The following is a 22,875-nucleotide window of genomic DNA, read 5'->3' on the forward strand; positions in this document are numbered from 1 at the left end:
GTGACCGAGGGCAGTGGGATGTAGTGACAGAGGGCAGTGAGATGTAGTGACTGAGTGCAGTGGGATGTAGTGACTGAGTAGAGTGGGATACACTGACTGAGGGCAGTGGGATGTAGTGACTGAGGGCAGTGGGATGTAGTGACTGAGGGCAGTGGGATGTAGTGACTGAGGGCAGTGGGATGTAGTGACTGAGGGCAGCGGGATGTTGTGACTGAGGGCAGTGGGATGTAGCAACTGAGGGCAGTGGGATGTAGCAACTGAGGGCAGTGGGATGTAGCATCCGAGGGCAGTGGGATTTAGAGACTGAGGGGAGTGGGATGTAGTGACCGAAGGGAGTGGGATGTTGCGAACGAGGGGAGTGGGATGTATTGAGCCAAAGAAGTGTTATTAACTGCGTGATTGGAGTTTTGTTCATTGAGTGAGGGGAGTGTTATTTAGTGAGCGAGGACTGTGTTATTCATTGTGTGAGGGAATTGTTATTCAGTGAGTGAGGGGATTGTTATTCCGATGGTGAGGCGAGTGGTACTCAGTTAGTGAGGGGATTGTTATTCAGTGAATGAGGGGAGTCTTATTGAGTGAATGAGGGGAGTGTAATTCAGTGAGCAAGGGGAGTGTTATTTAGTGACCGAGGGGATTGTTATTTCGAAAGTGAGGGGAGGGTTATTCAGTGAGAGAGGGCAGTGTTATACAGTGAGCGGGGGTAGTGTTATTCTGTGAGTGAGGGGAGTGTTATGCAGTGAGTGAGGGGAGTGGTATTCAGTGAGTGAGGGGAGTGTAATTTAGTGAGCAAGGAGAGTTTTATTCAGTGAGTGAGGAAAGTGTTATTCAGCGAGTGAAGGGAGTCTTATTTGGTGAGCGAGGAGAGTGTTATTCAGTGAGTGAGGGGAGTGATATTCAGTGAGTGAGGGGGTTGTTATTCAGTGAGCGAGGGGAGTGTTATTCAGTGACTGAGGGGAGTTATATGTACCGACTGAGTGCAGTGGGATGTACCGACTGAAGGCAGTGGGATGTAGTCACTGAGGGCAGGGGGAAGCAGTGACTGAGCGCATTGGGATGTAGAGACTGAGGGGAGTGGGATGTAGAAAACGAGGGGAGTGGTATGTAGTGACGAGGGGATTGGGATGTTATGAGTCAAAGAAGTTTCATTAACTGAGTGAGTGGAATTTTGTTCAGTGAGTGAAGGGAGTGTTATTCAGTGAGCGAGGGGAGTGTTATTCAGTGAGTCAGGGGAGTGTTATTCAGTGAGTGAGGGGACTGATATTCAGTGAGTGAGGGGACTGATATTCAGTGAGTGAGGGACTGTTATTCAGTGAGCGAAGGGTGCGTTATTCAGTGACTGAGGGGAGTTATATGCACCAACTGAGGTCACGGGATGTACCGACTGAGGTCAGTGGGATGTATCGACTGATGTCAATGGGATGTAGTGAGTGAGGGGAGTGGGATGTAATGACGTAGGGCAGGGGGATGTAGTGATTGAAGGGAAGGGGGATGTAGCGAATGAGGATAGTGGGATGTCGTGACTGAGGGCAGCGAGATGTAGCGACTGAGGGCAGTGGGATGTCGTGACTGAGGGCAGTGAGATGTGGTGACTGAGGGCAGTGGGATGTAGTTACTGAAAGGCAGTGTGATGAACTGACTGAGGGGATAGGTATGTGCTGAGTCAATGAAGTGTTATTAACTGAGTGAGTGGAGTTTTGTTCAATGAGTGAGGGGAGTGTTATTCTGTGAGCGAGCGACTGTTATTCAGTGCGCGAGGGGAGTGTTATTCAGCGAGCAAGGTGAGTGTTATTCAGTGAGCGAGGGGAGTGATATTCTGTGAGCAAGTGGACTATTATTCAGTGAACGAGGGGAGTATTTTTCATTGAACAAAGAGATTGCTATTCATGGAGCGAGGGGAGAGTTATTCAGTGAGAGAGGGGAGTGTTGTTCAGCGAGTGAGGGATGTAGTGAACGAGGGGAGTGGGATGTACTGAGTCAAGGAAGTGTTATTAATGAGTGATTGGAGTTTTGTTCAGTGAGTGAGGGGAGTGTTATTTAGTGAGCGAGGACTGTGTTATTCATTGTGTGAGGGAAGTGTTATTCAGGGAGTGAGAGGATTGTTATTCCGATGGTGAGGCGAGTGTTATTCAGTTAGTGAGGGGAGTGTTATCAGTGAATGAGGGGAGTCTTATTCAGTGAGTGAGGGGAGTGTAATTCAGTGAGCGAGGGGAGTGTTATTTAGTGACCAAGGGGAGTGTTATTCCGTGAGTGAGGGGAGTGTTATTCCGCGAGAGAGGGTAGTGTTTTACAGTGAGCGGGGGTAGTGTTACTCCGTGAGTGAGGGGAGTGTAATTTAGTGAGCGAGGAGAGTTTTATTCAGTGAGTGAGGGGAGTGATATTCAGTGAGCGAGGGGAGTGTTATTCAGTGAGCGAGGGTATTGTTATTCAGTGTCTGAGGGGTGTTATATGTACCGACCGAGTACAGTGGGATGTACCGACTGAGGGCAGTGGGATGTAGTCACTGAGGGCATGGGGAAGCAGTAACTGAGCGCATTGGGATGTAGAGACTGAGGGGAGTGGGATGTAGTTACCGAGGGGAGTGAGATGTAGTGACGAGGGTATTGGGATGTTATGAGTCAAAGAAGTATTATTAACTGAGTGAGTGGAGTTTAGTTCAGTGAGTGAAGAGAGTGTTATTCAGTGAGCAAGGGGAGTGTTATTCAGTGAGTCAGGGGAGTGTTACTCAGTGAGTGAGGGGACTGATATTCAGTGAGTGAGGGGAGTGTTATTCAGTGAGCGAGGGGTGCGTTATTCAGTGACTGAGGAGAGTTATATTTACTGACTGAGGTCAGCGGGATCTACCGACTGAGGTCAGAGGGATATATCAACTGATGTCAATGGGATGTAGTGAGTGAGGGGAGTGGGATGTTATGACATAGGGCAGTGAGATGTAGCGACTGAGGGCAGTGGGATGTAGTGACTGAGGGCAGTGAGATGTGGTGACTGAGGGCAGTGAGATTTGGTGACTGAGGGCATTGGGATGTAGTGACTGAGGGCAGTGGGATGAAGTGACTGAGGGGAGTGGGATGTCCTGACTGAGGGCAGTGGGTTGTAGTGACTGAGGGCAGTGGAATGTATTGACTGATGGCAGTGGGATGTAGTGACTGATGGCAGTGGGATGCAGTGACTGAATGGCAGTGGGATGTAGTGACTTAGGGCAGTGGGATGTAGTGACTGAGGGCAGTGGGATGTAGTGACTGAGGGCAGTGGGATGTAGCGAATGAGGTCAGTGGGTTGTAGCGACTGAGGGCAGTGGGATGTAGCGACTGAGGGCAGAGGGATGCACCGACTGAGGGCAGTGGATGTACTGAAGGAGGGCAGTGGAATGCAGTGACTGAGGGCAGTGGGATGTAATGACTGAGGGCAGTGGGATGTTGTGACTGAGGGCAGTGGGATGTTGTGACTGAGGGCAGTGGGATGTTGCGACTGAGGGCAGTGGGATGTAGTGACTGAGGGAAGTAGGATGTAGCGACTGAGTGCAGTGGAATGTAGTTACTGAGGGCAGTGGTATGTACTGACCGAGGGCATTGGGTTGTAGTGACTCAGAGCAGAGGGATGTAGTGACAGAGGGCAGTGGTATGCAGTAACTGAGGGCAGTGGGATGTACTGACTGAGTGCAGTGGGATGTACTGACTGAGGGCAGTGGGATGTACTGACTGAGGGCAGTGGGATGTAGTGACTGAGGGAAGTGGGATGTAATGACTGAGGGAAGTGGGCTGTAGTGACTGAGGGCAGTGGGATGTCGTGACTGAGGGCAGTGGGATGTAGCGTCTGAGGTCAGTGGGATGTTGCGTCTGAGGGCAGTGGGATGTAGCCACTGAGGGCAGTGGGATTTATGACTGAGGCCAGTGGGATGTAGTGACTGAGGGCAGTGGGATGTTGTGACTGAGGGCAGGGAGTTGTAGTGACTGACGGCAGTGAGATGTTGTGACTGAGGGCAGTGGAATGTAGTTACTGAGGGCAGTGGGATGTACTGACCGAGGGCAGTGGAATGTAATGACCGAGGGCAGTGGGATGTAATGACCGAGGGCAGTGGGATGTAATGACTGAGGGCAGTGGGATGTAATGACTGAAGGCAGTGGGATGTAGTGACTGAGGGCAGGGGGATGCAGTACCTGACGGCAGTGGGATGCAGTACCTGAGGGCAGTGGGATGTAATGATTGAGGGCAGGGGGATGCAGTGACTGACGGCAGTGGGATGTAGTGACTGAGGGCAGGGGGATGCAGTGACTGATGGCAGTGGGATGTAGTGACTGAGGGCAGTGGGATGTCGTGACTGTTGGCAGTGGGATGTAGTGACTCAGGGCAGTGGGATGTAGTGACTGAGGGCAGTGGGATGTAGTGACTGAGGGCAGTGGGATGTAGTGATTGAATTCAGTGGGATTTAGTGACTGAGGGCAATGGGATGTAATGAATGAGGGCAGTGGGATGTAGTGACTCAGGGCAGTGGGATGTAGTGATTCAGTGCCGTGGGAGTCAGTGACTGAGGGCAGTGGGATATAGTGACTGAGGGCAATGGGAAGTAGTGACTGAGGGCAGTGGGATGTAGTGACTGAGGGCAGTGGGATGTAGTGACTGAGGGCAGTGGGATGTAGTGACTGTGGGCAGTGGGATGTAGTGACTGAGGGCAGTGGGATTTAGCGACTTGTGGCATTGGGATGCCGCGACTGAAGGCAGTGGGATGTAGTGACTGAGGGCAGTGGGATGTAGTGACTGAGGGCAGTGTGATGTTGTGACTGAGGGCAGTGGAATGTAGTTACTGAGGGCAGTGGGATGTACTGACCGAGGGCTGTGGGATGTAGTGACTGAGGGCAGAGGGATGTAGTGACAGAGGGCAGTGGGATGTAGTGACAGAGGGCAGTGGAATGTAATTACTGAGGGCAGTGGGATGTACTGACCGAGGGCTGTGGGATGTAGTGACAGAGGGCAGAGGGATGTAGTGACAGAGGGCAGTGGGATGTAGTGACAGAGGGCAGTGGGATGTAGTGACTGAGTGCAGTGGGATGTACTGACTGAGGGCCGTGGGATGTAGTGACTGAGGGCAGTAGGATGTTGTGACTGAGGGCAGTGGGATGTAGCGACTGAGGGCAGAGGGATGTACTCACTGAGGGCAGTGGGATGAGGTGACTGAGGGCAGTGGGATGTAGTGACTGAGGGCAGTGAGTTGTAGTGACTGAGGGCAGTGGGATGTTGCGACTGAGGGCAGTGGAATGTAGTTACTGAGGGCAGTGGGATGTAGTGACCGAGGGCAGTCGGATGTAGTGACCGAGGGCATTGCGATGTAGTGACTGAGGGCAGTGCGATGTAGTGACTGAGGGCAGTGGGATGTAGTGACTGAGTGCAGTGGGATGTACTGTCTCAGGGCAGTGGGATGTAGTGACTGAGGGCAGTGGGATGTAGTGACTGAGGGCAGTGGGATTTAGTGACTGACGGCAGTGGGATGCAGTGACTGACGGCAGTGGGATGTAGTGACTGAGGGCAGTGGGATGTCGTGACTGAGGGCAGTGGGATGTAGTGACAGAGGGCAGTGGGATGTAGTGACTGAGGGCAGTGGGATGTAGTGACTCAGTGCAGTGGGATTCAGTGACTAAGGGCAGTGGGATGTAGTGACTGAATTCAGAGGGATTTAGTGACTGAGGGCAATGGGATGTAATTACTGAGGCAGTGGGTTGTACTCACTCAGGGCAGTGGGATATAGAGACTCAGTGCAGTGGGAGTCAGTGACTGATGGCAGTGGGATGTAGTGACTGAGGGCAGTGGGATGTAGTGACTGAGGGCAGTGGGATGTAGTGACTGAGGGCAGTGGGATGTAGCGACTTGTGGCATTGGGATGCAGCGACTGAGTGCAGAGGGATGTAGCGATGAGGGGAGTGCGATGTAGATACCGAGAGGAGTGGGATGTAGAGACCCCGGGGAGTGGGATTTAGGGATCGAGGGGAGTGGGATGTACTGAGTCAAAGAACTGTTATTAACTGAATGATTGGTGTTTTGTTCAGTGAGTGATGAGAGTGCTATTCAGTGAACGAGGGGAATGTTATTCAATGAGTGAGGGGAGTGTTATTCAGTGAGTGAGGGGAGTCTTATTCAGTGAGTGAGGGGAGTGTTATTCCATTAGCGAGGGGAGTGTTATTCAGTGACTGAGGGGAGTTATATATACCGACTGAGGGCAGTGGGATGTAGTGACTGAGGGCAGTGGGATGTAGTGACTGAGGGCAGTGGGATGTAGTGACTGAGGGCAGTGGGATGTCATGACTGGGGGCAGTTGGATATAGTGACTTAGGGCAGTGGGATATAGTGACTTGTGGCATTGGGATGCAGCAACTGAGGGCAGTGGGATGTATCGATGAGGGGAGAGAAGTGTCGTGTGTGGAATGTAGTGATTGAGGAGGCTGTTAATTATTATCTGGGGTACAGTCAGGAGAGACAGGGAAAAGTGAAGTTGGCTGTTTTCAGACTGTATAAGTGATAAAGTGAATCATTTTATAAAATTTCCTATCAATAAAATGTGCTCTTGAGGTGATCCACACTCTGCAATCTCCCATATCTCCTTGCTTCATTTCAGATTCAGGGAAAACACCAGCTCTGAAACCTGAGGTACTCTCGACTCGAGAATCTCCTTTCCCTGCATCATCTCGTCCAGCAGGATCTGCAATTACTGGTATCAGTTTGGAGGGGAAATTCTACCAAAAACATTCAGATAATATGATCACTGTAATTCCATGCTGAAGATAGTGGGATGTAGCGACCGATGGGATTGGGATGTGCTGAGTCAATGAAGTGTTATTAACTGAGTGAGTGAAGTTTTGTTCAATGAGAGAGGGGAGTGTTATTCGGTGAGTGAGTGGATTGTTATTCAGTGAGCGAGGGCAGTGTTATTCAGTGAGCAAGGGGATTGTTATTCAGCGAGTGAGGGAGTGTTATTCGGTGAGCGAAGGGAGTGTTATTCAGTGAGCAAGGGGAGTGTTATTCAGCGAGCGAGGGACTGTTATTCAGTGCGCGAGGGTAGTGTTATTCAGCGAGCAAGGTCAGTGTTAATCAGTGAACGAGGGAGTGTTATTCATTGAGCGAGGGGAGTGTTATTCAGTGAGCGTGGGGAGTGATATTCTGTGAGCAAGCGGAGTATTATTCAGTGAACGAGGGGAGTATTATTCAGTGAACGAAGAGAGTGCTATTCATGGAGCGAGGGGAGTGTTATTCAGTGAGAGAGGGAAGTGTTGTTCAGCGAGTGAGGGAAGTGTTATTCCGCGAGTGCGGCGAGGGATACTCAGAGAGCAAGAGGAGTGTTATTCAGCGAGCGAGGGGAATGATATTCAGTGAACAAGGGGAGTGATGTTCGTCAAGCTAGGAGAGTGTTGTTCAGTGAGTGACGGGAGCGTTAATCACCGAGCGAGCGGAGTGAGAGGAGCGTCATTCAGTTAGCGAGGGGAGTGTTATTCAGTGAGCGAGGCATGTGTAATTCATTGAGCGAGGGGAGTGTTATTCAGTGAGCGAGGGGAGTGATATTCTGTGAGCAAGGAGAGTATTATTCAGTGAACGAGGGGAGTGTCATTCAGTGAGAGAGGGGAGTGTTATTCAGTGAACGAGGGGAGTGTTATTCAGTGAGTGAGGGGAGTGTTATTCAGTGAGAGAGGGGAGTGTTATTCAGTGAACGAGGGGAGTGTTATTCAGTGAGAGAGGGGAGTGTTATTCAGTGAGAGAGGGGAGTGTTATTCAGTGAGAGAGGGGAGTGTTATTCAGTGAGAGAGGGGAGTGTTATTCAGTGTGAGAGGGGAGTGTTATTCAGTGTGAGAGGGGAGTGTTATTCAGTGAGCAAGGGAGTGATGTTCAGCAAGCGAGGGGAATGTTTTCAATAGATGAGGAGAATGGTATGTTGTGACTCAAGGTATTGGAACGTTGCACTGAGGGGATTGACATGTAGTGACTGAGGGGAGAGGCATGTAGTGACTGAGGGGAGTGGCATGTAGTGACTGAGGGGAGTGGCATGTAGTGACTGAGGAGAGTGGCATGTAGTGACTGAGGGGAGTGGCATGTAGTGACTGAGGGGAGTGGCATGTAGTGACTGAGGGGAGTGGCATGTAGTGACTGAGGGGAGAGGCATGTAGTGACTGAGGGGAGTGGCATGTAGCAGCTGAGGGGAGTGGCATGTAGTGACTGAGGGGAGAGGCATGTAGTGACTGAGGGGAGTGGCATGTAGTGACTGAGGGGAGAGGCATGTAGTGACTGAGGGGAGTGGCATGTAGTGACTGAGGGGAGAGACATGTAGTGACTGAGGGGAGAGGCATGTAGTGACTGAGGGGAGAGGCATGTAGTGACTGAGGGGAGTGGCATGTAGTGACTGAGGGGAGAGACATGTAGTGACTGAGGGGAGAGACATGTAGTGACTGAGGGGAGTGGCATGTAGTGACTGAGGGGAGAGACATGTAGTGACTGAGGGGAGAGGCATGTATTGACTGAGGGGAGAGACATGTAGTGACTGAGGGGAGAGACATGTAGTGACTGAGGGGAGTGGCATGTAGTGACTGAGGGGAGTGGCATGTAGTGACTGAGGGGAGAGGCATGTAGTGACTGAGGGGAGTGGCATGTTGTGACTGAGGGGAGTGGCATGTAGTGACTGAGGGGAGTGGCATGTAGTGACTGAGGGGAGTGGCATGTAGTGACTGAGGGGAGTGGCATGTAGTGACTGAGGGGAGTGGCATGTAGTGACTGAGGGGAGTGGCATGTAGTGACTGAGGGGAGTAGCATGTAGTGACTGAGGGGAGAGACATGTAGTGACTGAGGGGAGTGGCATGTAGTGACTGAGGGGAGAGGCATGTAGTGACTGAGGGGAGAGGCATGTAGTGACTGAGGGGAGTGGAATGTAGTGCCTGAGAGGAGTGGCATGTAGTGACTGAGGGGAGTGGCATGTAGCAGCTGAGGGGAGTGGCATGTAGTGACTGAGGGGAGAGGCATGTAGTGACTGAGGGGAGAGACATGTAGTGACTGAGGGGAGAGACATGTAGTGACTGAGGGGAGAGACATGTAGTGACTGAGGGGAGTGGCATGTAATGACTGAGGGGAGTGGCATGTAGTGACTGAGGGGAGTGGCATGTAGTGACTGAGGGGAGTAGCATGTAGTGACTGAGGGGAGTGGCATGTAGTGACTGAGGGGAGTGGCTTGTAGTGACTGAGGGGAGTAGCATGTAGTGACTGAGGGGAGTGGCATGTAGTGACTGAGGGGAGTGGCATGTAGTGACTGAGGGGAGTGGCATGTAGTGACTGGGGGAGTGGCATGTAGTGACTGAGGGGAGTGGCATGTAGTGCCTGAGTAGATTGGAATGTAGTGACTGAGTAGAGTGGCATGTAGCAGCTGATGTGAACGGCATGTAGCTGCTGATGGGAGTGTCGAATAGCGACTGAGTAGAGTGGCATTTATCGACTGAGGGAAGTGGCATGTAGCAACTGAAAAGAGTGGCATGTAGCTACTGAGAAGAGTGTTATGTAGCGACTGACTAGAGAGGCAAATACCGACTGAAGGGAACTAATGGGAGTGGGATTTAGTGACTGAGGCGAGTGGGATCCAGCGACTGAAGCAGTTGGATCCAGCGGCTGACAGGAGTGGGAATCCAGCGACTCAGGGGAGTGGCATGTAGCGAATGAGAGTAGTGGCATATACTGACAGAGGTGAGCGGCATATACTGATTGAAGGGAGCGACATGTAGTGAGTGAGGGGAGTGGCATGTAGCAAATGAGGGGAATGACATGTAGCACCTGAGTTATGTGGCATGTAGCGACTGTGTCGAGTGCCATGTAGCAACAGAGGGAGGTGGCATGAGGCTACTGAGGGGAGTGACATGTAAGGACTGAGAGGTGTGATATGTAGCGAGTGTGTGGAGTGCCACATAGCGACAGAGGGAGGTGGCATGAGGCTACTGAGAGGAGAGGCATGTAATGACTGAGTGGTGTGATATGTAGCGAGTGTGTCGAGTGCCGCATAGCGAAAGAGGGAGGTGACATGTAGCGACGGAGGGGAGTGGCAATTTGCTACTTATGGGAGTGGCATGCAGCGACTTAGGGGAGGGCAGATAGCGACTGTGGGGAGTGGGATCCAGCGACTAAAGGGAGTGGGATCCTGCGACTAAAGGGAGTGGGATCCAGTGTCCGAAGGGAGTGGCAAGTAGCGATGGAGGAGAGTGGCCGTGTAGCGAGTGAGGTGATTGGCATGCAGTGAGTGAGTGGAGTGGGATTATTGGCTGAGTGTAGTGGGATATAGTGACTTCTGGGAGTGTAATTCCTGTCGGGGGTGTAATTCAGTGAGTGAAGTGAGTGTTATTTAGTAATCGTGGTCAGTGTTATGTTGTGAGTGAAGGACCCATCGTCTGAGGCTAGTGGGAACATTTGACTAAGGATTTTTTGATCCTTTGACCGAGGGGAGTGGGAACTAACGACTCAGGGGTTTTGGATCAAGCAACTAAGGGATGTGGTATTCAGTGACTGAGGCGAGTTGGAACCTGCAACTGAGGGGAATGGGATCCAGCGACTGACAGGAGTGGGGTCCTGCGACTGACAGGAGTGGGGTCCTGCGACTGACAGGAGTTGGGTCCAGCGACTGACAGGAGTGGGGTCCAGCGACTGAGGGAAGTGGAATGCAGTGATTGAGGGGAGTGGGATCCAACAACAGAGGGGAGTGGGATCCAGCGACAGAGGGGAGTGGGATCCAGTGACAGAGGGGAGTGGGATCCAGTGACGAAGGGCTGTGATATGTTGTGACTGAGGGGAATGGGATATTGCGAATGAGGGAAGTGGGATGCAGTGACTGAGTGAATTGGGAGTGAGGGGAATAGCACGTTGTGACTGAGAGGACTGGCATGTTGCAACTGAGGGGAGTGGGTTTCAGCTACTGGGGGAGTGTGCATATTGGCTGTGCTTATTGGGATTTAGTGACTGATGGTAGTGTAAGTCGGACTGGGGGTGTAATTCAGTGAATGAGGTGATTGTTATTCAGTAAACAAGGTGAGTGTCATGCTGTGGGTGAGGGTAGTGTGATGTAGTGAGTTAGGGTAGTGGAATGTAGCGACTGAGGGGTGTGGAATGTAATGAGAGAGGAGATTGCGATTTGATCCTCAGTGACAAAACAGAGTGATGTTCGTCGGATTCAGAATGTTTAAAAGTTGAAGTTAATCATTCTCTAAACTTTACTACCAAGTAGATGCTCTCTTGGGAGTTATTGAGTGGGCTGCATTCAGGGGTTACAGAACAGAGTGACAATGTTGGGTTTCAGACATTATAAATGGAAAAGTGAATCATTTTCCAAACCTTCCTGCCAATTAAATGATCTCTTGAGGTGCTTTAAGCCAGTGACAGTTGCTGCGACTATTTAACTTCCTTAAAAAAAAGTTTAGTTCTGTGCCAACATCCGAATCTTACTCCAATACCGAACTTGAAATGTATTTGCCATGCAAATTCACACAATGAACCAAATTCATAAAATTCTCCCTCAGTCTGTCTATCACTCAGGCGAATGGTTCCTCTGAATTATTATGTGCCCATTACTGACTGCGCACAGCAAAAGGTCTTATCTTATATTGAGCTGTGATGAGTCACTCACCATCTCAGCTTCTTGCTACAGAAATCGAAAAACTATTCAGACAACTGTGACTGACATTTAACTGCCTCTAAGTCTGCTTGTTCCATTTCAGAATATGACTAACAATCTAAACTTTAACGTGAAACAATGTTCAGTGTGTTGGTGGTTTTGGAGTGTCAATGTTTTAGGGGATCAATGTTAGTGGGGTTTGGTGCTTCAGTGCTTCTGAGATTCAGTGTTTTGGAGTTTCGGAGTTATGTTTTTGAGGTTTGGCGGTTTCAGAGTTTTTTTGGTTTGGGGTTTTCATTGTTTTAGGCGTTTGGTTGTTCAGTGTTAGTGGCATTTGGGGGTTTCAGTGTTTGGGGGTTCAACACGCACTTATTGTGATTAACACCCCCTTGTACTCTCACAGACCCGGAGACGTCACACAAGGAGGGATCTGAGGAACAATGTAGTCGAGAAACCGCACGGAAACCATCCTTTGTCAGAGTTGGATCATCAGACTCAGGTACCACACTTGTCAACTCCATTTGTTGATAACGTTTCTCCCAATCCAACTACATCATGGATATTCATTCAGTCTGTCAGCGAGGGGAGTGGAGGACATCTGACCATCACCTCTCCCCCACTCCCACTCCTCCTCTCCAATCCACTTCCGTACCCAATTCTCACTCCCGCCTCTAACCCTGCCCAGGGGCTTTGTCTGGGTGTTTCTGAAGCCTTGTCCTCTCGATGTTACAGTGGTCCTGGACCTCAGCAACGTGGATTGTGACCAGATCAGTGCCGAAGTCCAAGTGATGTACGTCGGGAAGAACAAACTGGACACTGGCGAGGAAAAGGAAGCCCATCTCCGCCAGGTGAGGGGGGTTCATCCTGCAGCCATTCTCGGGCTGTGGGAATCATCCATTCAATAACCCAAGTTGGCATTATTTAACTTTACCATTGATGGCCATCCCCGGTTGCATTGTGACAAGGGTAGGGATAAGAATTCGTATCCTCCCTCTCTGACAGGGGTTTGATTAAACTTTTAGGGGGGAGTGGAGTGAATTCCCTAAAGGCTGAATGGGCAGGAAGTGAGCTGGTGTGGAGTTTGCAGGGATTGTTCGAGTGTTGGGGGGCAGGGGCATGTTTCCCCCTCGTGTTCAGGGAAGGAAATTCCCTCGTGCTAAGGGGTCTGTCGATGCCTCCTGAGATGCCCTTGTCAGTTGCTCAATAACTGCGTTCCCGTTCTATCCGAACTGACTCCTCACCTGTCCATTGCCAGGTTCATGAAACGCTGAAAAATTATCTTCCCTGCAAGAAGCTGGTGCCAAAAGTACAACAGGATCCCGATGAGGAGAATGAATGACATGGAGGATCAGGGTTGGTCGGCGAGTGGATTCCAAACAGATTTCTGGACTGACGGAGAGTCTCCAGGAGCATGAGGGTGTGGGTGCATTGGTGGGGGCGCATGGGGCGGGGTGCTGTTTTTCGGGGATTCTGTGCGATTTTGGGTTTGGGGTGTGCTTGAGATTGAATCATCACCTGTAATAGCTTTTGATATAAATCGAGAAGAAATGTTTCATGATTTAAGACCATAAAAGGTGGGAGCTGAAGTAGGCCATTCGGCCAATCGAGTCTGCTCCGCCATTCAACGACTTCATGCCTGACCTGATGATTCTCAACTCCACTTTCCTGTCTTTTCCTCATACCCCTTGATTCGCTTCCTGATTAAAAACCTGTCTATCTCAGTCTCAAATATACTTCACGACCCTACCACTACTGCCCTCTGCAATAAAGAATTCAATAGGTTGACTACCCTCTGAGAGAAGAAATTCTTCCTCGTCTCTGTTATAAATGAAGGCCCCCCCATACTCTGAGTTGATGGCCTCTGGTCCTAGACACTCCCACAGCCTCTCACCATCTACCCTGTCAAGCCCCCTAAGAATATCATATGTTTCAATAATGTTCCACCTTATTCTTCTAATCTCCAATGAGTACAGGCTATTCCAACTCTCCTCCTTAGAAAAGCCCTCCATCCCCGGGATCAACCTAGTGAACCTTCTCCGGACTGCCTTAAATGACAATATATCTTTCCTAAGATAAGGAAACCAAAGCTATTCACATTGTTCCAGGTATGGTCTAACTAGTGCCTTATAGAGTTGAGAGAATAAGGTGCCTGAAAGTTTGGATATTGCAACTGCTAGTTAGCAGTTTAGTTAAGATGTATTTTGGCCTTGTTGCTTTAGAAAGGGGCTGATCACATGAGAAGCCGTTGAGAGACGATTCACTGGGTTGATTCCTGGGATGAACGGGGCTGCCTAATGGTGGAAAGATTGGCCAGGTTGGGCCTGTGCCCGTTGGAGTTTAGAAGTAGGAGAGGAGAATGTACAGAATCAGAAATACTAAGAGGAGGTTTCCCCCTTGGCGGGAGGAGTGATGTGGAACAAGGGTAAGGGAGGGGCATGGTTTCAGATCAAGGGGTCTGCATTTGCAGACCGGGATGAGGGGGGATTTCTTTGTCAGAGGGTCATCAGTCTGTGGAATTTTCTCTCCCCCACTGAGCACTGGAGGCTGCATCACTGAATATATTGAAGTTAGACAGGTTTCTGATCAGAAAGGGGGTCAAAGCGGTATTAGGATGGGGGGAGGGGGGAACAGACAGGAAAGTGGAGATCAGACCACGAGCAGTTCAGCAACGATCTTGTTGAAAGTTGGAGCAGGCTGGAGGGGCTGAATGTCCAACTCCTGCTCCTCACTCCCATGTCCCTATGGTCTGACTGATCGCTATTCTGAACTGGTGTCTTACCCCCTTGAATTCTCAACAACCAAAACCTAGCAGCGTTTTGTCTAAAGCTTTGTCTTTTGCATTTTCTTTATTGATTGATGTTTGCTGATTAAATCTGTGACATCTGACACCCAGCGCTGTGAATCCATTTGATTTGAGAGGTGTGGTATCAGCGAGAGAAAGGTTTGGCCCTCCTATTAGATGGGAGTAGGCCGGACTTAACTCCTCACTCTATGATATGGACTTACACAATGAAATACTAATCCACGCATGGTGTTTTCATAGCCTGAAGCTCCCTCTGACAACCAGCTTCTGATGTCCTCCACCATTGGCTCATTGACCATGCCAACCTCTCCCAGGAGAGAGCACAGCCAATGGCAGTCTCACCTTCAAACAATGCAACACACGTTGGTCAGCAGCTGAATTCAACAGGCTCCCTGCCTTGTTACCAGTTAACTGTCAATCACTCTTGACTGGATAGTATCTGATGACTGTAATAGGAAACAGCTAGAGAGTGACTCATCACAGCTCAATACAAGACTTTTAAAGTGCACAGTCAGTAATAGGCACATAGTGAGTGAGGGGAGACTTTGGCCTGAGGGAGTCAGACACTGACAGGAGTATTTTTGTGAATCGGGTTTAAAGTGATAATTCGAACGGTACATCTGATGCAATATTAATTTTAGAGTGAGAGCAATTTTAGATTAAGTTTCTGATTCTCACCTAGTAATATACGTTTAAACAGGCACCTGGCATAAGAAGTACGAATGGAGTTTTCTGAGATAGAGACACGAGAGAGTACTTTTGGCATTTTGGTTCAATGTGGGAATTCGGACCGTAAATCTGATTCAAGTTTAGTTTTGGTGTGAGGGTCAGTTTCTGACCTAGGGCTAGCAGAGTTTTAATTACCTTAAGTAATTTAACCAGCAGCTCATAAAAAGAGAGGCTCATCACAGCTCGATATAAGACAGGGACTTTTAAAGTGTACAGTTAAAGTGCACTAAAATTACATATGAATATTACATATTCAATAAAATCCTGAACTATGTACATAAAGGATTAACTATTAAGCTTGTTGACTGACTGACTATTGATAATTAAACACAGAATAATGAATGGTTTGTTACACACAGCGGGAGACACACACTGCAGGGGTGGGGAACTCACAAATGAGAGAGATTGGTAAAGGTGTGTGCGGCGTGTGCGTGATTCAGACAGTTAACTGCAGGGGGTATATTGGTAAAGGCTTGTGTGTGTGGGTGTGTGTGTTGATGTGTGGTTGTGTCAAAATGTGTGAGCGTGTGAGGGCTTGTGTATGACTATGTGTGTGTATGAGATTCTGACAATGTCCAGCAGAGGGTAGATTAATAAAGGCCTCTCACCTCCACCTTCTCAAGGAGCAATTAGGGATGGACTACAAATGCTGGCAGAGGCAGCAACACCCACATCCAGAGAATGAATAAAAAGTTAGTCAGTGCCAGACCTGCTGACCGAGACTCCCACACACACAATCCAGCATTTGAGCTTTTTCCTGTTATTGCAACTCCTCCCCTCTGTGTTAAACTTAATTGTCCGGCTCTCACTTCCGGTATCCACTGTGCCTCCGCTGTCTGGTGCTTTTTATATCGAATTGCAAGAGACTTTTGTTCACCTCCTTGTGGAATGTGTCTTTGCAAACGTCTGGAGAGAGATGGAATGGTTTATCTTGGGGTTCATCCCGAGCAGTTCAGTGACACAGGACTCTGTGCTCTACGGGCTGTTCCCAGGAACAATCACTGAGACTAAAGTCAGTTGCAGCTGCGGAATCACTAACTCAAAGAAATACGCTCTTGGTTATGCCTGAGAACTGCTGGCCCTACAGTACAAAGGCTTGTTCGCGAATGAATGTTGCAGACTGCCAGATTCCAAGCTCCAGGACTACACGCTGAGCGATGCATTTTATATATTTGCCTGAAAAAAAGCAATGGCAATAGTTAGAATGCCACTGCTTCGATTTGTACACTGGGTTGCTCTTGCTCTCAAACTAATTATTTACATTCCATCCCTATTTGCACACAGCATTGATCTCTCTCCCTCTCTCTCATTTATTAATTACATTCCTCAGATTCAACTCTGGGCTGTTCTTTCTGTCTCTCTCTCATTCAGTATTTGCATTCTTCCTCTAATTTCACACTGGGTTCCACGGTCTCTCGCTCTCTCTGTCTCTAATTTATAAATTACATTCCATATCTACATGTGCACTGGGTCTCTCTCACAAAGTTACTAATTACATTCCTCGGCTATTTACACACTGGGTTGCACTCGCACCCTCTCCCTCTAATATATTAACAACATGCCTCCTCAATTTCCCCACTCAGTTGCCCTCTCTCTCTCTCCAATTTATTAACATTTCTCCTCTAATTGCACATTGGGTTGGTCTCTCACTCTGCCTAATTCATTATGTGTACTCCTCCTCTACTTGCACACTGGGTTTCTCTCTCTCTCTCCCTCCATCCCTCTAATATATTAATTACACACCTCCTCGATTTGCAAACTGGGTTGCTCTCTCTCTCTCTCTCTCCAATTAATTAATTACATTTGTCATATATTTGCAGATTGGGTCTCTCTCTGCCTCCTTAATTTATTAATTACATTCCACCTCTATATGCACATTGGGTCTCTCTGTCGCTCTCTCATGTTTATTAATTACATTCCTTAATTTTCAGACTGGGACTCTTTCCCTCTCCCTCTAATTCCGAAATACATTAATGTTCTATTTGCACAGTGGGTCTATCTTTCCCTTTCACTCTAATATATTAATTACATTTTCCCTCTGTTTTCACACTTTTCTCTCCCCTCTCTCTCTGTTTTATTAATTAGCTTCTTCCTCTATTTTCACACTGGATTGTTCTCAATCCCTCCGTCTAATATATTAATTACATTCCTCCTCTATTGGCATACTGGGTTTCTCTATCCCTCTCCCTCAAATTCATCAATTACATCTCTCCGCTATTTGCACACTGGGTTTTCCTCTCCCTGCCTCTCCAAATTATTACTTACATTCATGTTTCATTTGCACACTGCTTTGCCCCATCTGTCTAATTTATTACTTACATCCCTCAGCTATTTTCACACTGTGTTGTTCTTTCTCACTCTTTCTCTAATTCATTAATTACATTCCTCCTCACTTTTCACACTGGGCATCTATCTCTCTCTGTTTCTGTAATTACATTCCTCCTCTATTTGCACATTGGGTTGCTCGTCCACTCTCTCTATAATCAAGTAATTATTTTTCTCCTCTATTTGCACACTAGATTGTTCCCACCCCTTCCCTCTAATTCATTAATTACATTCATCCTCCATTTGCTCTGTCTTTCTCTCTAATTTATTAAATACATTCGTCCACTATTTGCATATTGTTTACTCTCTCTCATTCATCAGTTACATTCCTCCTATATTTGCAGACTGAGTTGCTCTCTCCCTCTCGCTAAAATTTATTAATTACTTTCCTCCTTTATTTTATCACTACGTGCTCTCTCTCTCTAATTTGTTAATTACATTCCTCCACTATTTGCACACTGGGTTGCTCTCTCTCCCTTTAATTTACTGATTACATTCCCCATCTATTTTCACACTGTGTTGCAGTCTCTCTAATTTATTAATTATAATGCTTCTCTATTTTCACTTTGGGTTACTCTCTCTATCTCATATTTATTAATTACTTTTCTCGTCTATTTTCACATTGTGTTGCAGTCTCTCTAATTTATTCATTATATTGTTCCTCTATTTACACACTGGGTTGCTCTCTCTCTTTCTTTGCCTCTCATTTATGAATAACATTCCTCCTCCATTTTCACACTGGGTTGTTCTCTCTCCCTCTCTCAAAATTTTTATTTACGTTGATACTCTATTTTGACACTGGGTTGCTCTCTCTCTTTCACTTATTAACGACATTCCTCCTCTATTTTCACAATGGCTTGCTGTCTCTCCCTCTAATGTATTATTTACTTCCCTCCTCTATTTTCACATTGTGTTACTTTCTATCTCTAATTCATTAATTACATTTTTCGTCTATATTCACACTGGGCCTGTCTCTCTCTCTCTATCTCTAACGTATTAATTACATTCATCCTCTATGTTCACACTGGGTTACTCTCTCTCTCTCACTGATTTAATAATTACATTCCTCTTCTATTTTCACACTGAGTTGCTCTCCCTATATCTCTTTTCTTATTTATGAATGACATTCTTCCTCTATTTTTACAATGTGTTGCTCTTTCTCTCTTTTATTTGTTAACTACATTCATCCTCTACTTTCAAACTGTTTTGCTCTCTCTCTCTGTCCCTAATTTATTATTTACATTCTCTTCAACTTTCAGACTGGCTTACTCTCTCTCTCTCTCTCTAATTTTTAAATTACATTCCTCCTCTATTTTCACACTGGGCCCTCCTCTCTCATGTATTAATTGTATTCTGACTCTATTTTCACACTTGGTTACACTCTCCCTCTCTAATATATTAATCACATTCCTCCTCTTTTTACATACTGGGTTTCTCTCTCTCTCTGATTTAAAAAATACACCTCTCCGCTATTTGCGTACTGAGTTTCTCTCTCTCTTTCTGATTCATAAAATGCATCTCCTCACTATTTGCACACTGGGTTTGGTTTCTCTCTCCCTGTCTCTCCAATTTATTACTTACATTCATGTTCTTTTTGCACACTGCTTTGCCCCCTCTGTCTAACTTATTACTTACATCCCTCGGCTATTTTCACAGTGTTGCACTTACTCCCTCTCTCTCAAAATCATTAATTACAGTGCTCCTCTATTTGCATACTGGGTTGCTCTTCCACTCTCGCTATAATAAATTACTTACTTTTCACGTCTATTTGCACAATTGGTTGTTCTCATCCCCTCCCTCTAATTCATTAATTACATTCATCCTCCATTTTCTTTATCCCTAATTAATTAAATACTTTCCTCCTCTATTTGCGAACTGGGTTACCCCATCTCTCTCTCCCTCTCTCTCTCTCTTTCTCATTCATCAATTACATTCCACGCATAATTGCACACTGAGTCTCTTTCTCCCTCTCACTTCAATGTATTAATTACTTTCTTCCTCTATTTTCACATTGGGTTGCTCTCTCTCTAATTTAGAAATTACATTCCTCCTCTATTTGCACATTGGGTTGCTCTCTCTACCTAATTGATTTATCACATTCCCCATCTATTTTCACACTGTCTCTCTCTCTCCATCTCTCTAATTTATCAAATACATTCCTCCTCTATTTTTACACTGGGTTACAGTCTCTCTAATTTATTAATGATATTGTTGATCTATTTTCACATTGGGTTGCGCACTTTCTCTATTTCATTAATTAAATTGCTCCGCTATTTTAACACTGTGTTGCTCTGTCTCTCTCTCATGTATTAATTGTGTTCATCTTCTATTATCTCTCTCCATTTAGTAATTACTTACCTCCCATATTTGCACACTGGGTTCTTCTCTCTCCCTCTCGCTAATTTATTATTTTCATTACTTCTCTATTTTCACACAGGGTTGCTCTCTCTAATTTATTAATTACATTCCTCTACTATAGTCACTTTGGGTTGCTTTCTTTCTGATACTAATTTATAATTACTTCCCTCCTCTATTTTTGCACTGGGTTACTCTATCTCCAATTTATTCATAACAATCCTCTTCTATTTTCACGCTTGTTTGCTATCTCTCTTTCCCCCTTTCTGGTTTGTTAATTACAATCCTGCCCTATTTTCAAACAGGGTTGATCTCAGGAATGCATTAATTACATTCCTCCTTTATGTTCGATCTGTGTTACTTTCTCTCTGTATTTTGTTAATTACATTCCTCCTCTATCTTCACACTGGGTTTCTCTCTTTGTCTTTCTAGTTTATTCCATCGATCCTATATGTTTAATGTGGGTTTCTCTCTCTCTCTAATTTATCATTTACATTCCTCCTTTATTTTCACACTGGGTTGTTCTCTCTCCCTAATTGATTATTGCATTCCTCTATTTTCACACTGGGTTGCTCTCTCTCTGTCTCTCTCTAATTTATTAATTAAATCCTCCTCTTTTTTAACATTTTTAACACTGGGTTGCTCTCTCCCTCTCTCATATTTTAATTGCATTCCTCCTCTAATTTCACACTGGGTATCTCTCTGTCACTAATTTATTAATAACTTTCCTCCATTAGTTTCGCACAGGTTTACTCTCTCTCGCCAATTAATTGCATTCCTCATGTAATTTCGCACTGGGTTGCTCTCCCTCTCTCTCGTGTATTAATTATGTTTCTCCTCTATTTTCACGCTGGGTTACTCTCTCTCTCTCTAATTAATTAGTTAAATTCCTCCGCTAGTTTCACAATGTGCTGCTCTGTCTCTCTCTAATTTACTCAACACATTCCTCCTTTATTTTCACACTGGGTTTGCTCTCCCTCCCCCTCTCCTGTTTTAATTACATTCCCCCACTATTTTCACATTGGGTTATTCTCTCCCTCTCTCTCCAATTAATTAATGATTTACATTCCTCCTCTATTTGTACATTGGGTCCATCTCTCCCTTTGTCTCACAATTATTAATTACATTCCTCAATTTGCTTGCTAAGTTTCTTTCTCTCGATCATTTATTAATTACATTGATCATCTATTTTCACACTGGTTCTCTCTCCCTCCCTCTCTAATTTCTTAGTTAAATTCATGTTCTATTTACACACTGGGACTTTCTTTCCCTCTCACTCTAATATATTAATTGCATTCCTCCTCCTTTTTACACTTTTCTCTCTCCTCTCTCTCTATTTTATTAATTACTTTCTTCCTTCATTTTCACACTCAATTGTTTTCACTCCCTCTTTCTATTATCTAAATTAAATCCCTCCTCTATTTACAGACTGGTTTTCCCTTTCTGTCTAATTCATCAAATAGATCATTCTGCTATTTGCACACTGGGTCCCTTTCCCTGAGTCCCCAATTTACTACTTACCTTCATGTTCTATTTGCACAGTGCTTTGCCCCCCCTGTCTAATTTATTACTTACATCCCTCGGCTATTTTCACACCATGTTGCTCTTACTCCCTCTCTCTCTAATCCTTTAATTACATTCCTCCTCTGTTTGCACACTGGATCGCTCTTGCACCATCTCTATAATCAATTAATTACGTTTCTCCTCTATTTGCACACTGGGTTGTTTTCACATCCTCTCTCTAATTCATTAATAATATTCATCCCCCATTTGCACACTGGGTGTTCCATCTTTCTCTCTAATTTATTAAATACTTTCCTCCTCTATGTGCAAATTGGGCTACTCTCTCTCTCTATCATTCATCAGGTACATTCCTCCTATATTTGGACGCAGAGTCTCTTTCTCCTTCTCATTCTAATGTATTAATTCCTTTCATCCTCTATTTTCACACTGGGTTGCTCTCTCTCTCTCTCTCACTTTCCATAGTTTATTAATTACGTTCCTCTTTTATTGTAACACTGGGTTCTTCTTTCTCTCTCTCTTCTTGCCAATGTATTGGTTACATTCCTCTTCTATTTGCACACTGGGTTGCTCTCTCTCTAATCTTTTGGTCAGATTCCCCCTATATGTTCACAATGGTTCTCTCTCTCTTCCTCTCTCTAATTTATCGATCATATTCCTCCTCTATATCACTCTGTGACAATCTCTCCATAATTTATTATTTTTCTCCTGTATTTTAACACTGGGTTCTTCTCTCTCCCTCTCTCTAATTTATTATTGATATTCCTCCACTGTTTCCACACTAGGTTGCTCTCTCTGATTTATTAATTACATTACTCCTCTATTTTCACACTGGGTCTCTCTCTCTCTATCTCTACTGCATTAATTACATTCCTCCTCTATTTTCAGCCTGGGTTACATTCTCCCTATTTTATTTGTTACATTCCTCTTCTATGTTCATACTTAGTTGCTGTCTCTCTCTCTCACCCTCTCTCTAATTATTTAATTACAAACCTCCTTTATTTTCAAACTGGATTGATCTCTTGAATTTATTAATTACATTCCTCCTCTATTTTCGCAATGTGTTACTTTCTCTTTCTAATTCATTAATAACGTTCCTCCTCTATATTCACCCTGGGTCTGTCTGTCTCGCTTTGACTAACATATTAATTACATTCCTCCTCTATTTTCACACTGGGTTACTTTCTCTCTCTCTAAATTAGTCCTCACATTCCTCCTCTATTTTCACACTGGGTTGTTCTCTCTCTTTCTCTCTCTAATATATTAGTTTCATTCCACCACTATTTTCACACCGGGTTTCTCACTCTGTGTCTAATTTATTAAACTTATCCTCTAAGTTCACACTGGCTTTATCTCTCTCTCTAATTTATCAATTAAATTCCTCCTGTATATTAACACCGAGTTGCTCTCTCTCTCTAAGTTATTTACTGCATTCCTCCTCTATTTTCACACGTGTTGCTCTCTCTTTCTCTAATATATTTAACATGTTCCTCCTCTATTTTCACACTGAGTATCTCTCTCTCACTAATTT

General features: G+C 45.9%; 1 protein-coding gene across 2 annotated transcripts in view; it reads left to right on the forward strand.

Annotated features, from left to right (window-relative positions):
• The window catches only part of LOC121275023 (oncoprotein-induced transcript 3 protein-like), a 105,063-nt gene extending 91,964 nt beyond the window's left edge, over nucleotides 1-13,099 (forward strand). For both annotated transcript variants that reach the window (XM_041182415.1, XM_041182416.1), the window contains exons 7-10: nucleotides 6,602-6,697; nucleotides 12,015-12,110; nucleotides 12,344-12,459; nucleotides 12,867-13,099. In XM_041182415.1, the coding sequence (XP_041038349.1) occupies nucleotides 6,602-6,697; nucleotides 12,015-12,110; nucleotides 12,344-12,459; nucleotides 12,867-12,950 (392 nt within the window). In that variant the 3' untranslated portion in view covers nucleotides 12,951-13,099. The remainder of the gene's footprint in view (nucleotides 1-6,601; nucleotides 6,698-12,014; nucleotides 12,111-12,343; nucleotides 12,460-12,866) is intronic.
• The last annotated feature ends 9,776 nt before the right edge of the window (nucleotides 13,100-22,875 follow it).

Source organism: Carcharodon carcharias, assembly GCF_017639515.1.
Source record: "Carcharodon carcharias isolate sCarCar2 chromosome 40 unlocalized genomic scaffold, sCarCar2.pri SUPER_40_unloc_11, whole genome shotgun sequence".
Taxonomy (NCBI): Eukaryota; Metazoa; Chordata; class Chondrichthyes; order Lamniformes; family Lamnidae; genus Carcharodon; species Carcharodon carcharias.